Here is a 17,186-nt window from a genome sequence, read left to right as displayed (position 1 = left end):
TATTTGTCAGAACCTAGCCCAAAGCATGGCTCATGAAAATTTTTCTGTGGGTTGAGAGACAAGATCTTAAGAGTCAAGCCAGAGGAAGGGTTCCTGGCTTCTGTAGGAAAAGCTGAGTACCCCAAACCCTTCAGGGGCAGTTATGACAGCTTTATGTGATGCTAATAAGAAAACATCACGGAGTTATGGGCAGATACCTAGCTGAGCACAAGCATTCAACTCCCCTCACATGTGGGACGAGATGGAGCTGGAGTTTTTATCACACTCTGATCAAGAGATGGGGCATCCCTGGGAGGAGAGGGGTCAGCCTGGCTCACAGGCAGAGACTGACCTACTCTGGGGCAGAGAAACAGGGTGGGCGCCACCCTGGAGTACCAGACCCTCACCTGAGTCTCAGAGCTGGCTTCGAAGCGGAACTTGTACAGGACCTGGAGTAGTGTCAGTTTGACCACCAGCAGCCCTAGCCGCACTCCGAGGCAGCTCCTGGGGCCAGCTCCAAAGGGCAGGTATGTGAAGGGCCTCTGCTGAAGCCGGGCCTCTGCTGTGAACCTACAGGTCAGGGGAAGGTTACAGTTGGCCTGAAACACCTGTTCCATCTAAAGCAGTGGTTCTCAACCTTCCTCATGCTGCAACCTTTTAATACAGTTTCTCCCCAACCATAAAATGATTTTCATTACTACCCATAACTAATTTTGCTACTGTTAGAAATCATAATGTAAATGTGTGATATGTAGGTTGAGTCTCGTTTTTGGCTGAGTGACCCCCCTTTTTCTGGAGTCCCCTCCCTCCATCAGGGACAAGAAGCTCCTGTGTCCAGGGCTGTCGTCAAGGTTCTGGATAGCTGGTGGCCTCTGACTGCCATACTTCGGTCCCTCTGCTCAGCACCGTCCTGCCCCGTCCCAGAAACAGCTTCATTCAGTTAGCTGAGTGCACCCTCTCACCTCATCTAGGAAGTTGTTATTACCCATGTATGTGTGAAGCCCAGAGATAATCCAAACTCCCAAGGCTTGACCAGCACACCCTGACCCTGTCAGGCCTCCCCTCCCCTCACATCGGACCACACAGCCTCAGCAAAGCTCCCATTCACTTTAGCGACATCCTTGAAGCCCTCCCAGGGGCCCGAACCTGCTATCTCATTGAAGACTGGCAGCTACCTCTCCATTGACCTAGCTTTGCTGGTCAAAATGTGGGAAGCTTAAGTCCTTGGGAGCTTCCAGATTTGGGCCGAAGGCAGAATGACTGGACTTGTTATCAGATCTCATCCCTGGCTCTGTGGAGCTAGGTGACAGTCACCCATCTGTGATGGCCAGCTTGCTTCTTACCACTTCTGGGCTTTCTTATGCTGTGAGCCCCCACGACTGCTGCTTCTGGTTATGAATCTTTATCATGTTCACAGGACTTGCTGAACTGTAGGGTGTCAGTTATCTGAGTCTCACAACCCATGAGCAGGTTGTAGAGGTGGCCTGGGTTCAGATGGAGTCAGTAAATGGAGCGCAGTGGCGCCTTGCCAGCCTCCCCTGTTGAGCCACAGAAGGGAAATGACTGCTTTTGTCAGGGTAGGGTGTTGAGGGATGCCCAGGTGTCTTATACCACCTAGCCTAGAAATGAAGTCGGCGGTAGACCAGATCCATGTCCACAGAAAGAAGCGGATCCAGGTGATTGGATCTCATGAATTTAGGCTTGAAGGGCAGTTATGGGCTTTGTTGCTTTTTTGTGCACACACAAAATGTAACTCCACAAGGTGGAGAGATGGTTCAGTGGTTAAGATCATGTTCTGCTCTTGTAGAGGACCAAAGTTTGGTTCCCAGTATGTATGTTGGGCAGCTCACTCTTGCCTAGAGCTTCCTCTGAGACCTCCGTGGGTACCTACACTCACATGCACATCCTTGCATGCATGCCCACGTGCACACACTACACATAATTAGAAATGAAATCTAAAAAAATAGACAAAAACCAACCCTGCCTCCTGTGTTCTGGCTTGGACAAATAAAAGATACTGATTCTTGTGTGCGTTACTGCTGTCATGCTAGATCTATGAATTCAGCTTTTCCTTTGGAAATGGTGCCTCCCAGTCTGTCTGAATGGCTGTGATCTTCATTTGGGGTCGACTTTGCCCATGACTCCCTAGCTGCTGTCTCTAAGGCAAATTCTATCCCATACACTCACATCCCTCAAGGACCCGTTTCTAGACAGAATTTGCTTACCTTTCAGGGTCAAAGGTCTCAGGGTGTGGCCAGTGCTCTGGGTCACGGTGTAGGGCGCCCACGGCTATCTCCAGCACGGCACCTGCGGGGATGTGCTGTCCCAGCACTTCACAGTCCTGTGCTGCCTCCCGTGTGAATCTGTGGGAGATAGAGGCAGGAACGCTTGCCATTGTGCCAGTGGATAGGGCTGTGAGTGTTAATGGGACCCAAGATGGAGCATGGAGTGAGGCTAGAGACGGGACTGAGCCCTCTTACCAGGGTGCGCCAGAGAGAAACCAAGGTTTTGTCCCATACACTCCTTCCGATCTCAAGGCCCTTGTGATGTGCCTTGTAGATGATGCCTCATCCAGGGCTGAGCCCTGGGGAGCCCTCCACGTATGTGGAGATTGCAGAGGTGGCTTCCAGGGGCTACATTCTGGCTAAGCTAAGGGTTGTTCCTCAGCTGTGTTCTCTCATGTCTTCTTGCTCTCATACCCCCACTTCCCCTTTCACTTCGTCTCCTCTCATTTGGTAGGATAGCCCTGTTGTCGGGCTTCTGCCCTCTGCTCCTCATTCCGTGGACTGTTCTCATGTTAAGATCCTGAAAGCATTGGGCGGCCCATCCTGCGGACTGTGAACGTACACCTTAGCCTTTATAATGCCACTGACTAATTAATGGATAATATTGGTTGTTAACAACTACAACCAAATTAACTAAAACTCAAGCAACTGGGCACACTTGTGAGCCTTTCCTTGGTTGGATTATTTGAGATGGAGACCCACCCTTGATGAGAGCCACAAGTATTATACAGTAAAAGTACAGCTGACAGATCCCTAGACAGACTCATGGGAATGTACTCTGATGAGGACGATTTGCAAAGCTTAGGGAACACTTGTCTTTTGGGTAGCCACTCAGTTCTGTAGAAGTCTTGTGAAATCATGACGTTTCTTCCTACCATAATGGGATTTATCCCAAAGTATCCCAGCAGTGTATAAACCTGACCTTTCCTGTACTGGCAACTGTATACCTTCTCCCACACCGTGGGGCCCTGGTGTGAAAGCATTCACTCAGCCAAACCTTTGCTCTCATAGTCAAATCTGCATAAAGCTAGTCCCCCACAGTTATCCTTATGGACGAGAAAGGAGCCCTAAACAGGAGGCACTGAGCAGGAGAGACAGCATGTCTGCCCTTACTGATAAACAGGTCTGGGTGGCCCTGAATTCTCCAACAGCCAACCTAGGAGAGGATAACCTACTGGCCTTTGCTCTACCCTAACAAGCTCTTAATATTCTGTACTTACCTTCACCTTTCACTTGACACAAGGTCTTAGTCTAGGAAATTAACTGTTTGTACCTTTACCCCTAAAATATACAGGAAAAAAGCTTGGGTCACTAAACCAGCCCCAGAGAAAGAAATCCCTTCTCACCTGGGTGGCAGTGAATACAGCACCCTGATGCTTAGGCCCAGGGGGCCGAGCTCCATCCTAATCCTCCCGGTATCTGCTGGGTAGCCTCACAGCCCCACCCCTTCTGAGACATACCTTGTCAGTCTTTTAGCCATCCTGTTAGCCCTAAGAAACGCATGCTTGGAATCATTGTTATTTACCGGGGAATTGTTAGGTATGTCTGTGGGGGTATATAAACTGGGAACCCTGGGGGATGAAAAGAACAGCAAGGAACATGGAGGAAGAACATCGAAAGGGAAACAAACATCAAGAGAGCAGGAGAGAGAGCATAGAAGGAATAAATGGGACATGATAAAAACACCCATGGAGCTCATTTATTTTGTTTACCCTCAGGCCTTATTAGTCAGGTTTTCACCCACTATAGCGATCCTTCTGAACCCTGAGAGGTTTAAGGGGATCAATTCCCCAATATAAACCTTGACACCCCCTAAATATGAGCCATACCTCCTGGTGGCAGCCCACATAAAAGGACATGAAAGGGGGAAGCTTTTGCTTTTTGCCTGCTTGTCCTCATTCTCATTGGCAAGGTCATCATCTGTGCTGTTGATGAACCATTTCTTCCCTGGTGTTAGAACCTGCTTCTTCAGGATTCCAGGGCAGATTGAAAACCTTAAACTCTTTAGGACTTCCCTGGGACTCCAGCACCAGATTGAGACTGCTGAAATATCCAGTCTCACGGACTGCACAACCCCCAGATCCTCTCAGCCTTTCTGTCAGGAGACAGCCATTGCTGGACCGCTCAGACCACAGCCGTAAGATAAGCTAATAAATTCCATATGTGTATATTTTCAATTCTGTTAGCTGTTCTGTTAGAGAACCTGACAAATGCAACTGTAGCTCGTGAAATAAAGCTGTGACAAGGAGAAGAGAGTGAATCAGAAACCAGGAAGCTGGGAGCAGGGGGCAGGCAGAGCTAGCTTGGGATGGGTACCGGAGACCAAGACCATGAGAAGGTGAGTGGAAGCCATTCCTACGTGGGAGGTGTTTCCCTACTCTGGCTGCATGGTGTGTGGAGCTAGGACTGAGAGCAGAGCCCATTCTGAGTCACCTTTACTGGCCTTTCACAACGAGCCTGTCTATGATGATTGCCCTTGGTTCCTGGAGTTCTGTGTCTTGTCTTACCCCAACTTCTCACAGCAACCATTACTTAATGAACTGTTTCTTACAACTTGCAAGACGGGGTGGCCAGGTTGCCCTGAGGCAAAAAAATACCTAAAAGTTTTACAGTCAGCCTTTCTCCAGTTCTTCCCCAGAGGGACCTGAGGCCTTTTAAAGGTAGCTGTAGACTGGGGGAAAGGAACAATCAGACTTTGTGGAGTATGTTGGATACTGGTTCTGAATTGATGCTAATTCCAGGAGATCCCAAGAAACAGTGTGGCCCTCCAGTTAAAGTAGAGGCTTATGGAGGTCAGGTGACTAGTGGAGTTTTAGCTGATATCTGACTCACAGTAGGTCCAGTAGGTCCCCAAACTCATCCTGTAGTTATTTCCATATTTCCAGAATTTGTAATTGGGATAGATAGACTTAGAAGTTGACAGAATTCTCATATTGAACACAGGATTTAACTCTTCCACTTCCTGGTACCCCTTTTCTAAATCTGTACATGTATTTTTTTTTTGCCCGGTTTGCTCCTTTTCATTATAAATCTTCATTAGAGTTTCCACTAATAACCACATGACAGAATCTATACCAGGCTGCTTTGAGATTTCCTCTGCCAACGGAATTAATCTAAAACTCTTCACTTTAGCCTCAGGCAGACTCTTCAGACAAGGGCAAAAAGCAGCCGCACTCTTTACCAAAATATCACAAGAATGATCTCTAGGCAACATGCTAAAATTCTCCTCTGAAACCTCTTGAGGTAGCCCCCACAGTTCATCAAATCACACTCAGCTCCACCATCTTCCATGCTCCTACTAGTATGGCCCATTAAAGTGCTTAACCATTCCACTGCTTTCCTAACCTAAAGTACCTAACTAAGTCCAAATCTTACCAAGCAAAGACATAGTCAGGCCTATTACAGCAATACCCCAGTCCCTGGTACCAACTGCTGTCTTAGTTAGGGTCTCTGTTGCTGTGAAAAGACACTGTGACCACAGCAACTGTTAAAAATGAAAACATTTAAGTGGGGTGGCTTGCTTACAGTTTCAAAGGTTCAGTCCATTATCATCATGGCAGGGAGCATGGCAGCTTGCAGGCAGACATGGTGCTGGCTACATCTTGATTGGAAGGCAGCAGGAAGTGAACTGTCTGTCACACTGAGCGAAGCTTGAGCAAAAGAGACCTCTAAGCCCACCCCTACAGTGACACACTTCCTTTAACAAGGACACACCTACTTCAGCAAGGCCACACCTCCAAATAGTACCACTGCTTTTGGGATTATGGGGACCAATTACATTCACACTGCCACAGTGAGGTTGGGTTTGTTTGTTATTTCGTTATGGAGGGACATGTAAACTACCATTGAACCATTTTCTGTAAATATCTGAGATAAGCTCTCACTATGCTGTTCTAGCTGTCCTGGAACTCACAGAGAACTGTCTTCTGAGAGCTGGGATTAAAGGTGTACACCACCGTACCCAGCCTGACTAGTTTATCTAATTTCTTCCTGGACAGATACCATTGTTCAGCTCAGAAAGTTCCCTCTTTCCCAGGAATCTCAGCAACTATAGAAAGACCTGACCCCATTATCACTCACTGCTGGGACTTGGAGATGGTCCTTGAAGTCGCCTTGTTCTGTTTTACTACCAAGTGTTTAGTCTTGAGTTTTGTTTTGAATTTGCACTTTGCAGTGCATACCAGCTGCCTGCCAAGTCCCCTGGGAGGAAAGCTGGGTATAAATCACGAAGAAGGAAAAAGGATTGGACATCAGGTTACTTGTGGCTTCTAAGAATGCCACAGCAGGGCCATAGACTTGCGTCTTTTTTGCCAGCATCGAGAGCAGCAAGGAAGCTTTTGAGTTAATGAGCTGATCTCTATCAAGAGACCCTCAGCTCACACTACAGCAACTTTGAATATTTGCTTCTGGGCCAGCACATTTTAGATTGTAGCTATACACATACCCTGTCATGTTTGTGGTTTGGAATTCTCTTTGAGCTACCCTCAGATCACATTTTCTCTTGAAAATGACAAAAGGTATCTCCATATGGTCTGTGTGGTACTGGAAGAAGTGCTGAGTGAAGTCGCGATCAAATACTTCCTGCGACTTCTGAGACCTCTGCTATTTCACTGCCCTCAAGGGACCCTGGCTAAGATGCCTTTCCCCAGGGGGCACTTGGTCTGGGGGCATTTGAAAGAAGCAGACCTGAAGGTTGGTGTGATGTTTGTTGTGAGTACTGAGATGTGTCAAGAATGTAATGTGAAGTGTAGTCACAGCCTGAAGTGCTGGGACGAGCAGCCCTCGCTGCTGGGGACACACACACACACACACACACACACACACACACACACACACACGGCAAATCTTTGAAAAAAGAAATCCTTGCTATGAAGTCTAATGTGAGAGCTCCAGCAGGGGCTGTTGGACACTAACATTCCAGAACATTCTAGCCCTAGATGGTCATCCGCAGAATGAATGTTGCCTCCCAGGGCAAGGACTTTAGTCTGCTTTGGGTATAGGCTCATTTTCTAGTGCTCAGCACTCACTATAGAGGTGGTGAATGAAGGATGGATGGATGGATGAGTCAGTGGGCAGGGGTGATGAGATTCCATCGAAGGCCAAGAGGCCAAAGGGACAGGGCTGAGGAGGAAGGCCATGGTAGGAAAGGCTAGTGAAGTTCGGTAAATGTTAGCCTGCGGGAGAATGGGCTTGGTGCTCCAGGGGATACAAAGAAACCCAGGAACGCGTGCGATGAGAGGCAGCAACAGACAGAGGATCAGTGAAAAGGCCCCAAACAGTGATGTCAAGGTTCTGTGGCCATACCTGAAAGCCGGTGGGTACATCCTCAGGGTCTCTGCAATCACCATGTCCAGATAGGGCAGGCCTTCCTGCAGGCTGCAGTACTCAGGGGCTGGCTGAGGCAGGGAGCAAACGGAGGTTGTGTTAGGATTCTCACGGCTCTTGGTCGTTTTCATGAGCTCTTGCCCCAACTTCAGCAAACATTTCTGTGACACTCCCATCCAGACGGCCTCTCAGGGGCTGCTTCCCCTGCTCATCCCCCAGCATATTCTGCTTGCTCTGTTTCATTATCAAAGACAAGGAAGTGCAGCCCGGGACTTGGGGATCTCTGGGTGTAGCATAAAGAGATCTGGTGTGATGGTTTATATTGTCTACTTGACAGAAGGGAGAGTCACCTGGGAGATGAGCTTGGAGTGTACAATCCTGACAGGGTAAACGGAGAGAAGGAGACTCATCTACTGTGGGTGACGCCATTGCCTAGGCAGGAGATTCTGGGCTGCGTAACTGGGGAACCGAGCTGAGCTCTGGCGGGGTGCATTCACTTCTCTCATAGGACTGTGACCTGGCGGCTTTAGGCTTGACTTCCCCACCATGAGGGCTGTAACCTGAGTCTGTGAGCTTAAATGAACCCTTCCCTCTTAAGTCCTGTCAGTATTTTACCACAGCCACAGGAAGAGCAACAGAGGCCGACTCTTGAGAGAACCGCGGCAATCACAGTGCCCGGAGCGTGTGGCATGGCTAAGTACCAAGCCCGCGCACTTGTGAAGTGCCCTTGTTTAATCCTCCCAGCAAGCCGAGATGGCAGGTATTTCCTAGTCTTTTAAATGAGGAAGCTGAGGCTCAGGCTGGCTGTCACCTGCATAGTAATTGGTATGGCAATAAAGCAAAAAGACAGAGAGAAGTCGCAAAGAATAAAAGCTTGCAACGGTTAGCAAGGATGAACAGTTAACAACCCCCCCCAAAGCTATTATACACCAACAAGGAGAGACAGCTCAGGCGAAAAGCTGTCAGAGGGTATGAAAAGGCAAAGCCCAAGAGGAGGAATACAAGTCAGGATGAGAAAAAGCTGCGAAATAGCAATAGTCTCACACATCAGATAAGAAGTTGGAAAAGACGGATTAAATTTTGGGAGTGCAGGTGTCAGGTTTCCTAACATCTCCTGGTTAGGAACAGGGACAGATCGGTGTGTGTGTCCTCAGCAGGTTGTGGGTACCCCATGGGTGGGGCAGGGTCTGATCCAGGCACTCCCAGCCTGCCACTGCGCTTCTTGTTGGGGTGGGGTGTGTTCTGTTTGGGTGGGCGTTGCTGTTTGTCTCTGAAATGCTCCCATAGGCTCATGCTTTGAATGCGTGTTTCTCCAGGTGGTAACGTTATTTAGAGAGGTCAGGAGCCTTACAGAGGCGGGGAACTAGAGGAGGACCTTGAAGGTCCTTATGGTGACAGGCTGAACTCTCTGAAACAGTGAGTCAAAGTGACCCTTTCTTTGGCTAAATGTGGTTTCTGTCAGGGACCTTGTCATAGCGACTTGGGGGGGGGGGAGTAACCACAGCGGGTAACAGCCTTCAACAGCCATCCGAGCAGAATCCCTAATCTGGGGGAGGACTTTCTTCTGCCCCCCAACCCCCTGCAGAGCAGCCAGAGGCAGCCCCGTGACCAAGCTCATCCTGCGGCTGTCACTCTCCACAGACCAGCTCCAGGTGACTTCATTGGCCATGCAGGAAAGAGGCTCACAACCAGGAGTGACCATCCGGCCACACCACTAGGTGGGGCACAACTGCTCCTCCCCCCCCCCCTTTGTGAGCATCCTGGGGCCACAGTGGTGTTCCCTGGGAAATGGCTATAAATACAGAAAAGTCGGTGGTGGGAGAGGAGGCAGGGTCAGGGCACCTGGAGTCTTGAAGTCTATAATAAACTCTGTAGCCACTAGTGATGGCCCACCAAGAGTCAGGCTTCAGTACGGACATGGAGTCGAATCTGTCTGTGAGTGTGTTTAGAAGGCAAGGGAGATGTTTGCACTTTGTAATATAAAATGTCAACTGTTGCTTGGTTTTCCCAGCCCTTTCCCACCTCCACTCGGGGAACTGTTCCTAGCTGGGGCTCTTCCTTGGCTTCACACTTCCACCTCCATCCTAGGCCCTGTGTGTGTGACTGCGTCCTGAGACTGCTAACAGCGTCACTGCTCTATTTATGTTCTGGGGTTCTAATCCCTGCCCCCTGGGCTTCCTCCCATGGATGAGTTCTCAGTGGCTGTCTTGCCCCCAGGACACAGACACAGAGAATGCGAATGAGGCTCACATATGTTACAGCATCTTGGGGTGACCATGGTGGCCGTCTTAGCTTCAAGCTGGAGGAGCATGGGGTATGTATGCGGAGGGCCTAGCCAAAGGCACAGCGACTCAAGACTCCTGGAAATAGCAGTCTGCCGTGGGGACTATGGGAAAGGGAGACACCTGGACCAACTTCCCCAGCTGTAGCACAAATAATAAAAACCCAGAGGCAGATGTTGGGGTTCAATCTGAAGGTCAGAAAAACAAAGCAGCCAGCCACTGGCTCTTACCTCTACCCCTGACCGAAAATGGGTGGTCCTGCCTCCAGGAATCCTCAGATTGAGACTGATATGAGACCTGTACTATCCCATTTTATAATCCTCTCTAGAGCTATATTAAAGGTGTGCACCATCACTGCCCAGCCTGTATGGCTGACTAGTTGATTGCTTTGCACGGATCTCCAGGCAAGCTTTCTTTCCTAAAGCACAAATAACGTGCCACTATACTCGGCTCTCATCCTTCCCCGCCTCTCATCCAGGCTTAGGACTCGGGCTCAGGATACTGTGAAGATCTGACCTCCCTCAGCACAGCCTAGGTCTGGGGAGCGTGGGGGGTCTGGGGAGCGTGGGGGTTCTGGGAACAATTTCTCTTCTGCTTTCCATCTTCAGGGGTTCACTTTCCTCTGGCCATTGAGTTCACAAAACATGAACTGTGCATTTCAGGGGTTCTGATGCGACTTCAGTAACTGACTTTGCAGGATGTGAAGACGGAAAAAATCCAAGTAAATAATTAGAAGTTTAGATTTCTTTCTTTACTAAGGCTAACACTGAGTAGAAATGAAGCAGCATCCTGACAAACCCACCAAGAGAACGTGGAGGAAAGGGAAAAGCGCTACACCTGCCTGGTGGGCACACCTGCCTGGTGGGCACTTCCTGCTGCCTTTTGAGTAGAGTCCAATGTTGGCATTTTGCTTTGGGACTCACTGATTGTATGGTCGGCTCTGCAGGATTTGGTTAGCTGGTTCAAGGGGACCAGTATAGAAATCTGGATTGGGGTAAAGGGAAAGAAGCCAGAGGTTGAGGGAGGGTAAGTCATGGGCTGTTGGTGGCCACCTTCTGCCTCAAGGAGTAGTGAGTACAAAGCACCAGCTGGTTTTTGTTTGTTTGTTTATTTGAGACAGGGTTTTTCTGTGTGGCTTTGGAGCCTGTCCTGCCCTGACACTTGCTCTGTAGATCAGGCTGGCCTGAAACTCACAGAGATCCACCTGCCTCTGCCTCCTGAGTGCTGGGATTTTAAAGGCGTATGTCACCACCACTGCCACCACCACCACCCAGCACCAGTCGGTTCTAAGAAAGAAACCAATTACACATAAAGAGAGAAGCAGGGGGCAAAGGACAGAGGTCACTTCCTGGTGCCTCATAGGATTCCAGTTCCCACTGCCACCTGCTCCAGACAAGTTCTCACCGCTGGACAAAGTCATTGGCATGTTGAATTCTGCTATCTGCAGCCGCAGGCGTTCTAACAAATGTAAAGATGTGGAAGGAAAGAAGAAAGGAAGGGAGGGAGGGACCTGGTGACCACACCACAGTCTAGAACTGTGTGCACGTGCGCGTGCCTGTGTGTGTATGTGTGTGTGTGTGCGTGCGTGTGAGCCTGTGTGTGTGTATGTACGTGTGTGTGCATGTGCGTGCGTGTGTGCCTGCGTGTGCATGAATGTGCGTGCGTGCGTGTGTGTGTGAGTGTGTTATCTTGGAGCTGTGTCTCTGGTGGGTAAGTGGTGCTGGTAAACTTGTGTGGATTATAAACCGTCAGGATCTGTCAAACAAGAAGATCACTAGGCAGGCTAAGTGGCGCCTTCATTCTAAAGCCAACCCCTTCATTTGTTCTTCTCTGCACGGGCTTTCTCCACTACCCCTAAACTTTGACACAAGTGCGCCTGTGACCATCACCTCAGTCCAATGTTCTCGGTCTATGTGGGCCCTTGGGCCCATTCTCTGGGACATGATGGCCTGTGGGGGTTTTCCAGAGCTTTCCTGGAACCTCAGGTGCCCATCACACAGGAGGAGTAGGTCAACGAGGTGAAGAGAAACACACCCTTCATCTAAATTAAATCCAGGCCAGGCAACAAAATTGCAAGCTGTGTCTCACAGAGCAGTGGACCCATCCCTATTTGTTCCCGGCATCTCAGGGACATAAAGGTCCTGAGCTGAGCCTACCAGGAGAGGGCAGCAAGCGTACGGTGAATGGGGGACTCCCTGGTTCCTGAAAGGGGCCTCAGAAATCATTGCAACTGGTTTCTTCATGATAGAGAGGAGAAAAAAAGCTGAGACCCAAAGAGAAAGCCTGCTGCCGAACCGGGAGTCTTGCTGAGGGGTGTTCTGAGCACTCCTGCAACCAACACTCTGACAGCGAACAAACACCTCAGATGCTGCTGGGCTTGATGCCAGAGGCCCAGGAAGACAAGGGCTTGTGCTTTGGGGAACCACACATCTAACAAATCACAAAACTGAATGTCACTGATGTTGTAGAATAGGCTTGAGAGGGACAGAGAGCCCATTCGGCTTGGGAAACCGCCCATTTCTTCACCCAGGCTGTAAGCCCTGTGCCACGCACAGGAGCTACATGGCCACCACCTTCCTCCAGCTCTCAGTCAGCTAGGGTCTAAGCAAGTGGGAGAGGGCCGGATGGGAGAACAGAAGAGGTGCCAGGAGGGAGCAGTGCTCACACTGACCTTCATAAAGTCAGCTGTGTGGATGGATGGGGCTTCTCACTAATGTGAAACAAATATGGCTCATTGGGGGACTCTGAGCCCAATGAAATAGTTGTCGTTTTGAAAAAATTGCGGTTTGTTTGGTGATCGAGTTTTAGAAATAGACAGAATACACTGACCATGTTAGAGAAATACACAAAAATGTTTGCAGATGACATGAGAAGGGAATATGGGGCTTAAAAAACATCTTGAGAGTGGAGAAAAGTTATGTAAATAGTGACTCCATTTACCCACGAGATAGTACTTGTTGAAGTGGGTGACGGGTTCATAGGTGTCCCTTAAATAACCTTGTAATTTACAGACATTGTTCCCTTTCTTTTTTTCCCTCTGAGACAGGGGTTCTTTGTGTAACCTTGGCTCTCCTGGAACTAGCTCAAACTCTTAAGAGTCCTCTGCCTCCCCAGTGCTGGGATTGAAAGCGTGGGCCACCACTGCCTAGCAGTTCATTTTTACATTGTATGTTTGGGTGTTTAGCCTGCATATATGTCTATGCTCTATGTGTGTTCAGTGTCCACAGAAGCAGAGAGGGTTTTGGATGCTCTTGAACTGGTGTTACAGACAGTTGTTAGCCAACGTGTAGGTACTAGGAACAGAGCCTGGATTCTCTGGATAGGCAACTATTAAACCATCTCTCCAGCCCCTAGCCTTCTAATTTTATCTAGTGAAGTCTTCCAAAATAAAAAGTTAAAATACCAAATAAAAATGTAAGCCCTGCAGCACTGAGTGGGGCCGACTATAGAAACTCTTGAGGTGGGTGCAAAGAATTAAGATGGTTCTGGCAGGCTTGACAAGTGGGGGTCATGAACCCTGGGTGGATGACAGTGTGCCGTGCACAGGACAGAGAAAGGAGTCCCACCTGGGTGACCATTTGTTCCAAGAGAAGATGCCAAAGAGCAACTGCTGGGCGAGAGGATGTGGCACATGGCAGGCCTTCTAGATGTGGGCCTTCTTGGGCATTTAGAAACACACTAAGTGGTGTGTGCTGTTGCGGTTGTTGATGGGATTCATTTGACAAAAGGGAAGGTTGAGAAGCTTGGTGAAGGAAGTATCTGTCTGTGAGGCACTGCGGTGGTGCCCTGTCTGTCTGTCTGTAAGGCGCTGCGGTGGTGCTCTGTCAGTCTGTCTGTGAGGCGCTGCGGTGGCGCTCTGTCAGTCTGTCTGTGAGGTACTGCGGTGGTGCTGTCTGTCTGTCTGTGAGGTGCTGCGGTGGTGCTCTGTCTGTCTGTGAGGCACTGCGGTGGTGCTCTGTCTGTCTGTGAGGTGCTGCGGTGGTCCTTTGTCTGTCTGTCTGTGAGGTGCTGCGGTGGCGCTCTGTCTGTCTGTCTGTGAGGCGCTGTGGTGGTGCTCTGTCTGTCTGTCTGTGAGGCGCTGCGGTGGCGCTCTGTCTGTCTGTCTATGAGGTGCTGCGGTGGCGCCCTGTCTGTCTGTGAGGCACTGCGGTGGCGCTCTGTCTGTCTGTGAGTGCTTGCCCTTCAACTGGCGTCACATGCCTGTAATCCAACACTAGTGAGGAAGCAACAGGAGGATCCTGGGTGGCCAGCAGGTCTGAGTTAGCAAGCAAGCTCTAGGTTAAGTGAAAGACCCTGTTTCAAAAAGATAAAATACACACACACACACACACACACACACACACACACACACACACGCTCGCGAAAGCGTCCTTGGAAGAAAAGGCTTACTCTGCATGTTTAAAACAGAAATAGCATCTGTTGGGACCAGGGAGATGGCTCAGTAGGCAAAGTGCTTGCTGTCCAAGCACGAGAACCTGAGTTCAGATCCCCAGAACCCACATAAAAACTAGGCATGGCAGCACACTCTGTACCCCAGCGCTGGGGACAGAGACTGAGGATTCCAGGGCTCACTGACAAGCCGGTCTAGTGGACATGGCAGGCTCTCAGTCTGATGAGAAACCTTGTCTCAAAAAAAGGGGGTGTGGAGAATGACAAGTACCTGATGTTGACTTCTGGCTTTCACATGTGCCAACATGAGTAAACAAGCCCTCATGTATACAAATCACACACACACACACACACACACACACACACACACACACACACACACCTAACTAGCTAGTGGAAGGGAGGGGCTGGAGCAACAGCCAGCACCGAGCTCTAGCTGGCCCACCTTCGGCTGCTGGCCCAGTTTCTAACCTTTGCATATTGTCCGTAGGAAGAGGGCAGCAGCAGGAGAATTAAGGTAGTAGGGTGTGGTCTGTTTGGCTTGGAGGGCTGGGAAAACTGAGGGCTGAGTAAAACAGAATACTCTCTTACTTCAAGCCAGGCGACATGTCAAGCTTCTCCTTTCCCAAAAGATAACATTATGAAGTCACCTGGGCTCCGCGACCTCCAGACTTAGAAGTGGAATTGTAAGGAACCCAAAACCCACCTCTCTCCCTTAAAGTAGCCCCGTCTGTCCTGCTGTCCCTGCCATTCCTTGTGGAGCCACCGTATTCCACAAGCATAGGGCACAGGTTTGAGGGGATCCCACAGTAGCTAGGGCTGCGGCCCAGTTGCCAGGGCACCATCAACAGGTCACCATGGATGTCCACCCCAACTCACAGGAAGGGCAAATGGAAGATGAAAATGGCAGTTTCTGGAAACAGCAACAAACTGTTGACACTTCTGTTGGGACATGCCCACTGGCAGGTCTCCCGAGGAGACATCTGTCCTCCCTAAAGAGTGTTAGGAAAAAAAGCCATTCCCAGGGCTGACCAAAGTCATTTCAGCTGAGATTTGCTTCATAAAATGAATTTCTGTGCTCTTAGAAAGGAGAAAATGAAATATCAGGAAAAATGGAAATGAAAAGTGTGCGTGGGACCTGCCCTGTGCTTACATTCTCACGTCAGGCTCCCTTGACTTCCAGGGAGCTTCATTTACGTTTGATCTTTACGAGGCAGGAAATTCTACTTTTATTTCTTAGATTTTTGGCCTCTTAGCCTTTTTTTAAACATTTATTTTATGTGTATGTTTTGCCTGCGTGTATACATGTGCCTCGTGTGTCTGCCTGCTCCCCTCCCCTACGAGTTCAGAAAATGGTGTCCCTGGAACTGGAGTCACAGATGGTGTGTGCTGGGACTTGAACCCGGGTCCTCTACAAAAGGTTCTCTGAAAGCCCTGTTAACCGCTGAGCCATTTCGCTAGCTCCCTATATTAAACATTATTAAACACTGCTTTTGTTTTGATTTGTTTCCCTCCCTTTTTTTGAGATAGGGGCTCTTACTTTGGAGCCCTAGGTGGCCATGAATTTGGGATCCTCCTGCCTCAGTTTTCCAAGTGCTGGGTGTCTAACATCACACCCAGGCTATTGATGCATCTTTTAAGTGGGAAATAGTGTTTCCCTTTCATAGTTGCCTTGTGTTTCTACATTGAGATTGTGTATGTGTGTGTTTATCATGTTCTTGGAAAGCTAGACACACGCTTACAGACCTGCACAGATCCACACACTAGGTGTGTACACAGATGTGACCTGGAGTGTAAATAAAAATAAAGACATAAAAGGGCATTGATTTGCAAAGATTTTTCTTCTGGAGATTCAGAGACCTAATAGAAAAATGAATATTTTCTTGTTTTGTCAGAGGAACTAGAAGTGGCCAGCTCCCTGCTGTCCCTCTGAAGCAGCAGCTTCACATGGCATGGATAGGGGCTCCCTCACGACCACCCCGTGCTGCTTCCGTGTTGTACAAACAGGGCTTAGCGATGTGGCCTTTCTCTCTAGATGCAGAGATTAGAAATCTTTGGAGGGGAGGGACAGTCGTGGGGACACACAGGCACAACAGACACAGGTGAAAAAAGGGCTCCATGCACCTGGCTTCTCTAGTGAGCACAGACCATAGCATGGGACTGGTTTGTGGGGAATGTGGTGACCTTAGTGTTGCACTTTTGACTAAAAACTGGGGAGCAAAGCATTCCTTGAGGTGTATAGCCCAGTGTCTCACTGTCTGTCCTGGGGTCTCACTGCCTGTCCTGGGTCTCTCTCACTATCTGGCCTAGGATGTTACTGGCTTCCTCACAAGGTGGGTCTCTAACTTCTTCCAACACTGAGGGTTCTTTTCTGAGATTTCACAGGAGCTTAGTGGGTTTTGTGAGCTGTTTCAGATTTTGAATGAGATGCCACAAGGGCCTGAATGTGTGTGTGTGTGTGTGTGTGTGTGTATGTATGTGTGTGGTGTGCCCACACCCTTGCATGCACGGACACACACACACACACACACGCACGGACACACACACACACACACACGAGCAATCTCTCAAGTTTCCTGGCTTACGCAGCAATGCTCCAAAAGTACTGCATGCTAGGTTTAGAGAATTTGGCAGCGTTAGAGGCAGAAATCCATTCATAGCTCAGAGGAAGCCACGAGGAGAGTGTACATGGCATCTATTTTTATCCACATTAAAAGAAAAAAAGCCAGGATTCATCTCACACAAACAAAGGGATTATTTTTCAGGTGTGCCGGGCTCAGAGGCCCAGGCCATTAAGGGATTAGCTTAGGAAACAAATGAAAGAAGATAATACATATACACACACACACACCCGTCCACTCCCACCACACACTTATGTGCACACACACATACCCGTCCACCCCACCACACACTTATGCACACACAC

At 49.2% G+C, this 17,186-nt stretch overlaps 1 protein-coding gene across 1 annotated transcript in view; it reads right to left on the bottom strand.

Moving 5' to 3' along the window:
* Tbxas1 (thromboxane A synthase 1) overlaps positions 1-17,186 on the bottom strand; it is a 172,757-nt gene that overhangs the window by 437 nt on the left and 155,134 nt on the right. The window contains exons 10-12 of the mRNA XM_005365850.3: positions 7,569-7,660; positions 2,205-2,342; positions 387-549 (exon numbers count right to left, since the gene is read on the bottom strand). Coding sequence (XP_005365907.1) covers positions 387-549; positions 2,205-2,342; positions 7,569-7,660 — 393 coding nt within the window. The remainder of the gene's footprint in view (positions 1-386; positions 550-2,204; positions 2,343-7,568; positions 7,661-17,186) is intronic.

The sequence above is a fragment of the Microtus ochrogaster genome, unplaced genomic scaffold (assembly GCF_000317375.1).
Source record: "Microtus ochrogaster isolate Prairie Vole_2 unplaced genomic scaffold, MicOch1.0 UNK4, whole genome shotgun sequence".
NCBI lineage: Eukaryota > Metazoa > Chordata > Mammalia > Rodentia > Cricetidae > Microtus > Microtus ochrogaster.
This window is presented reverse-complemented; position numbering and strand designations above follow the sequence as displayed.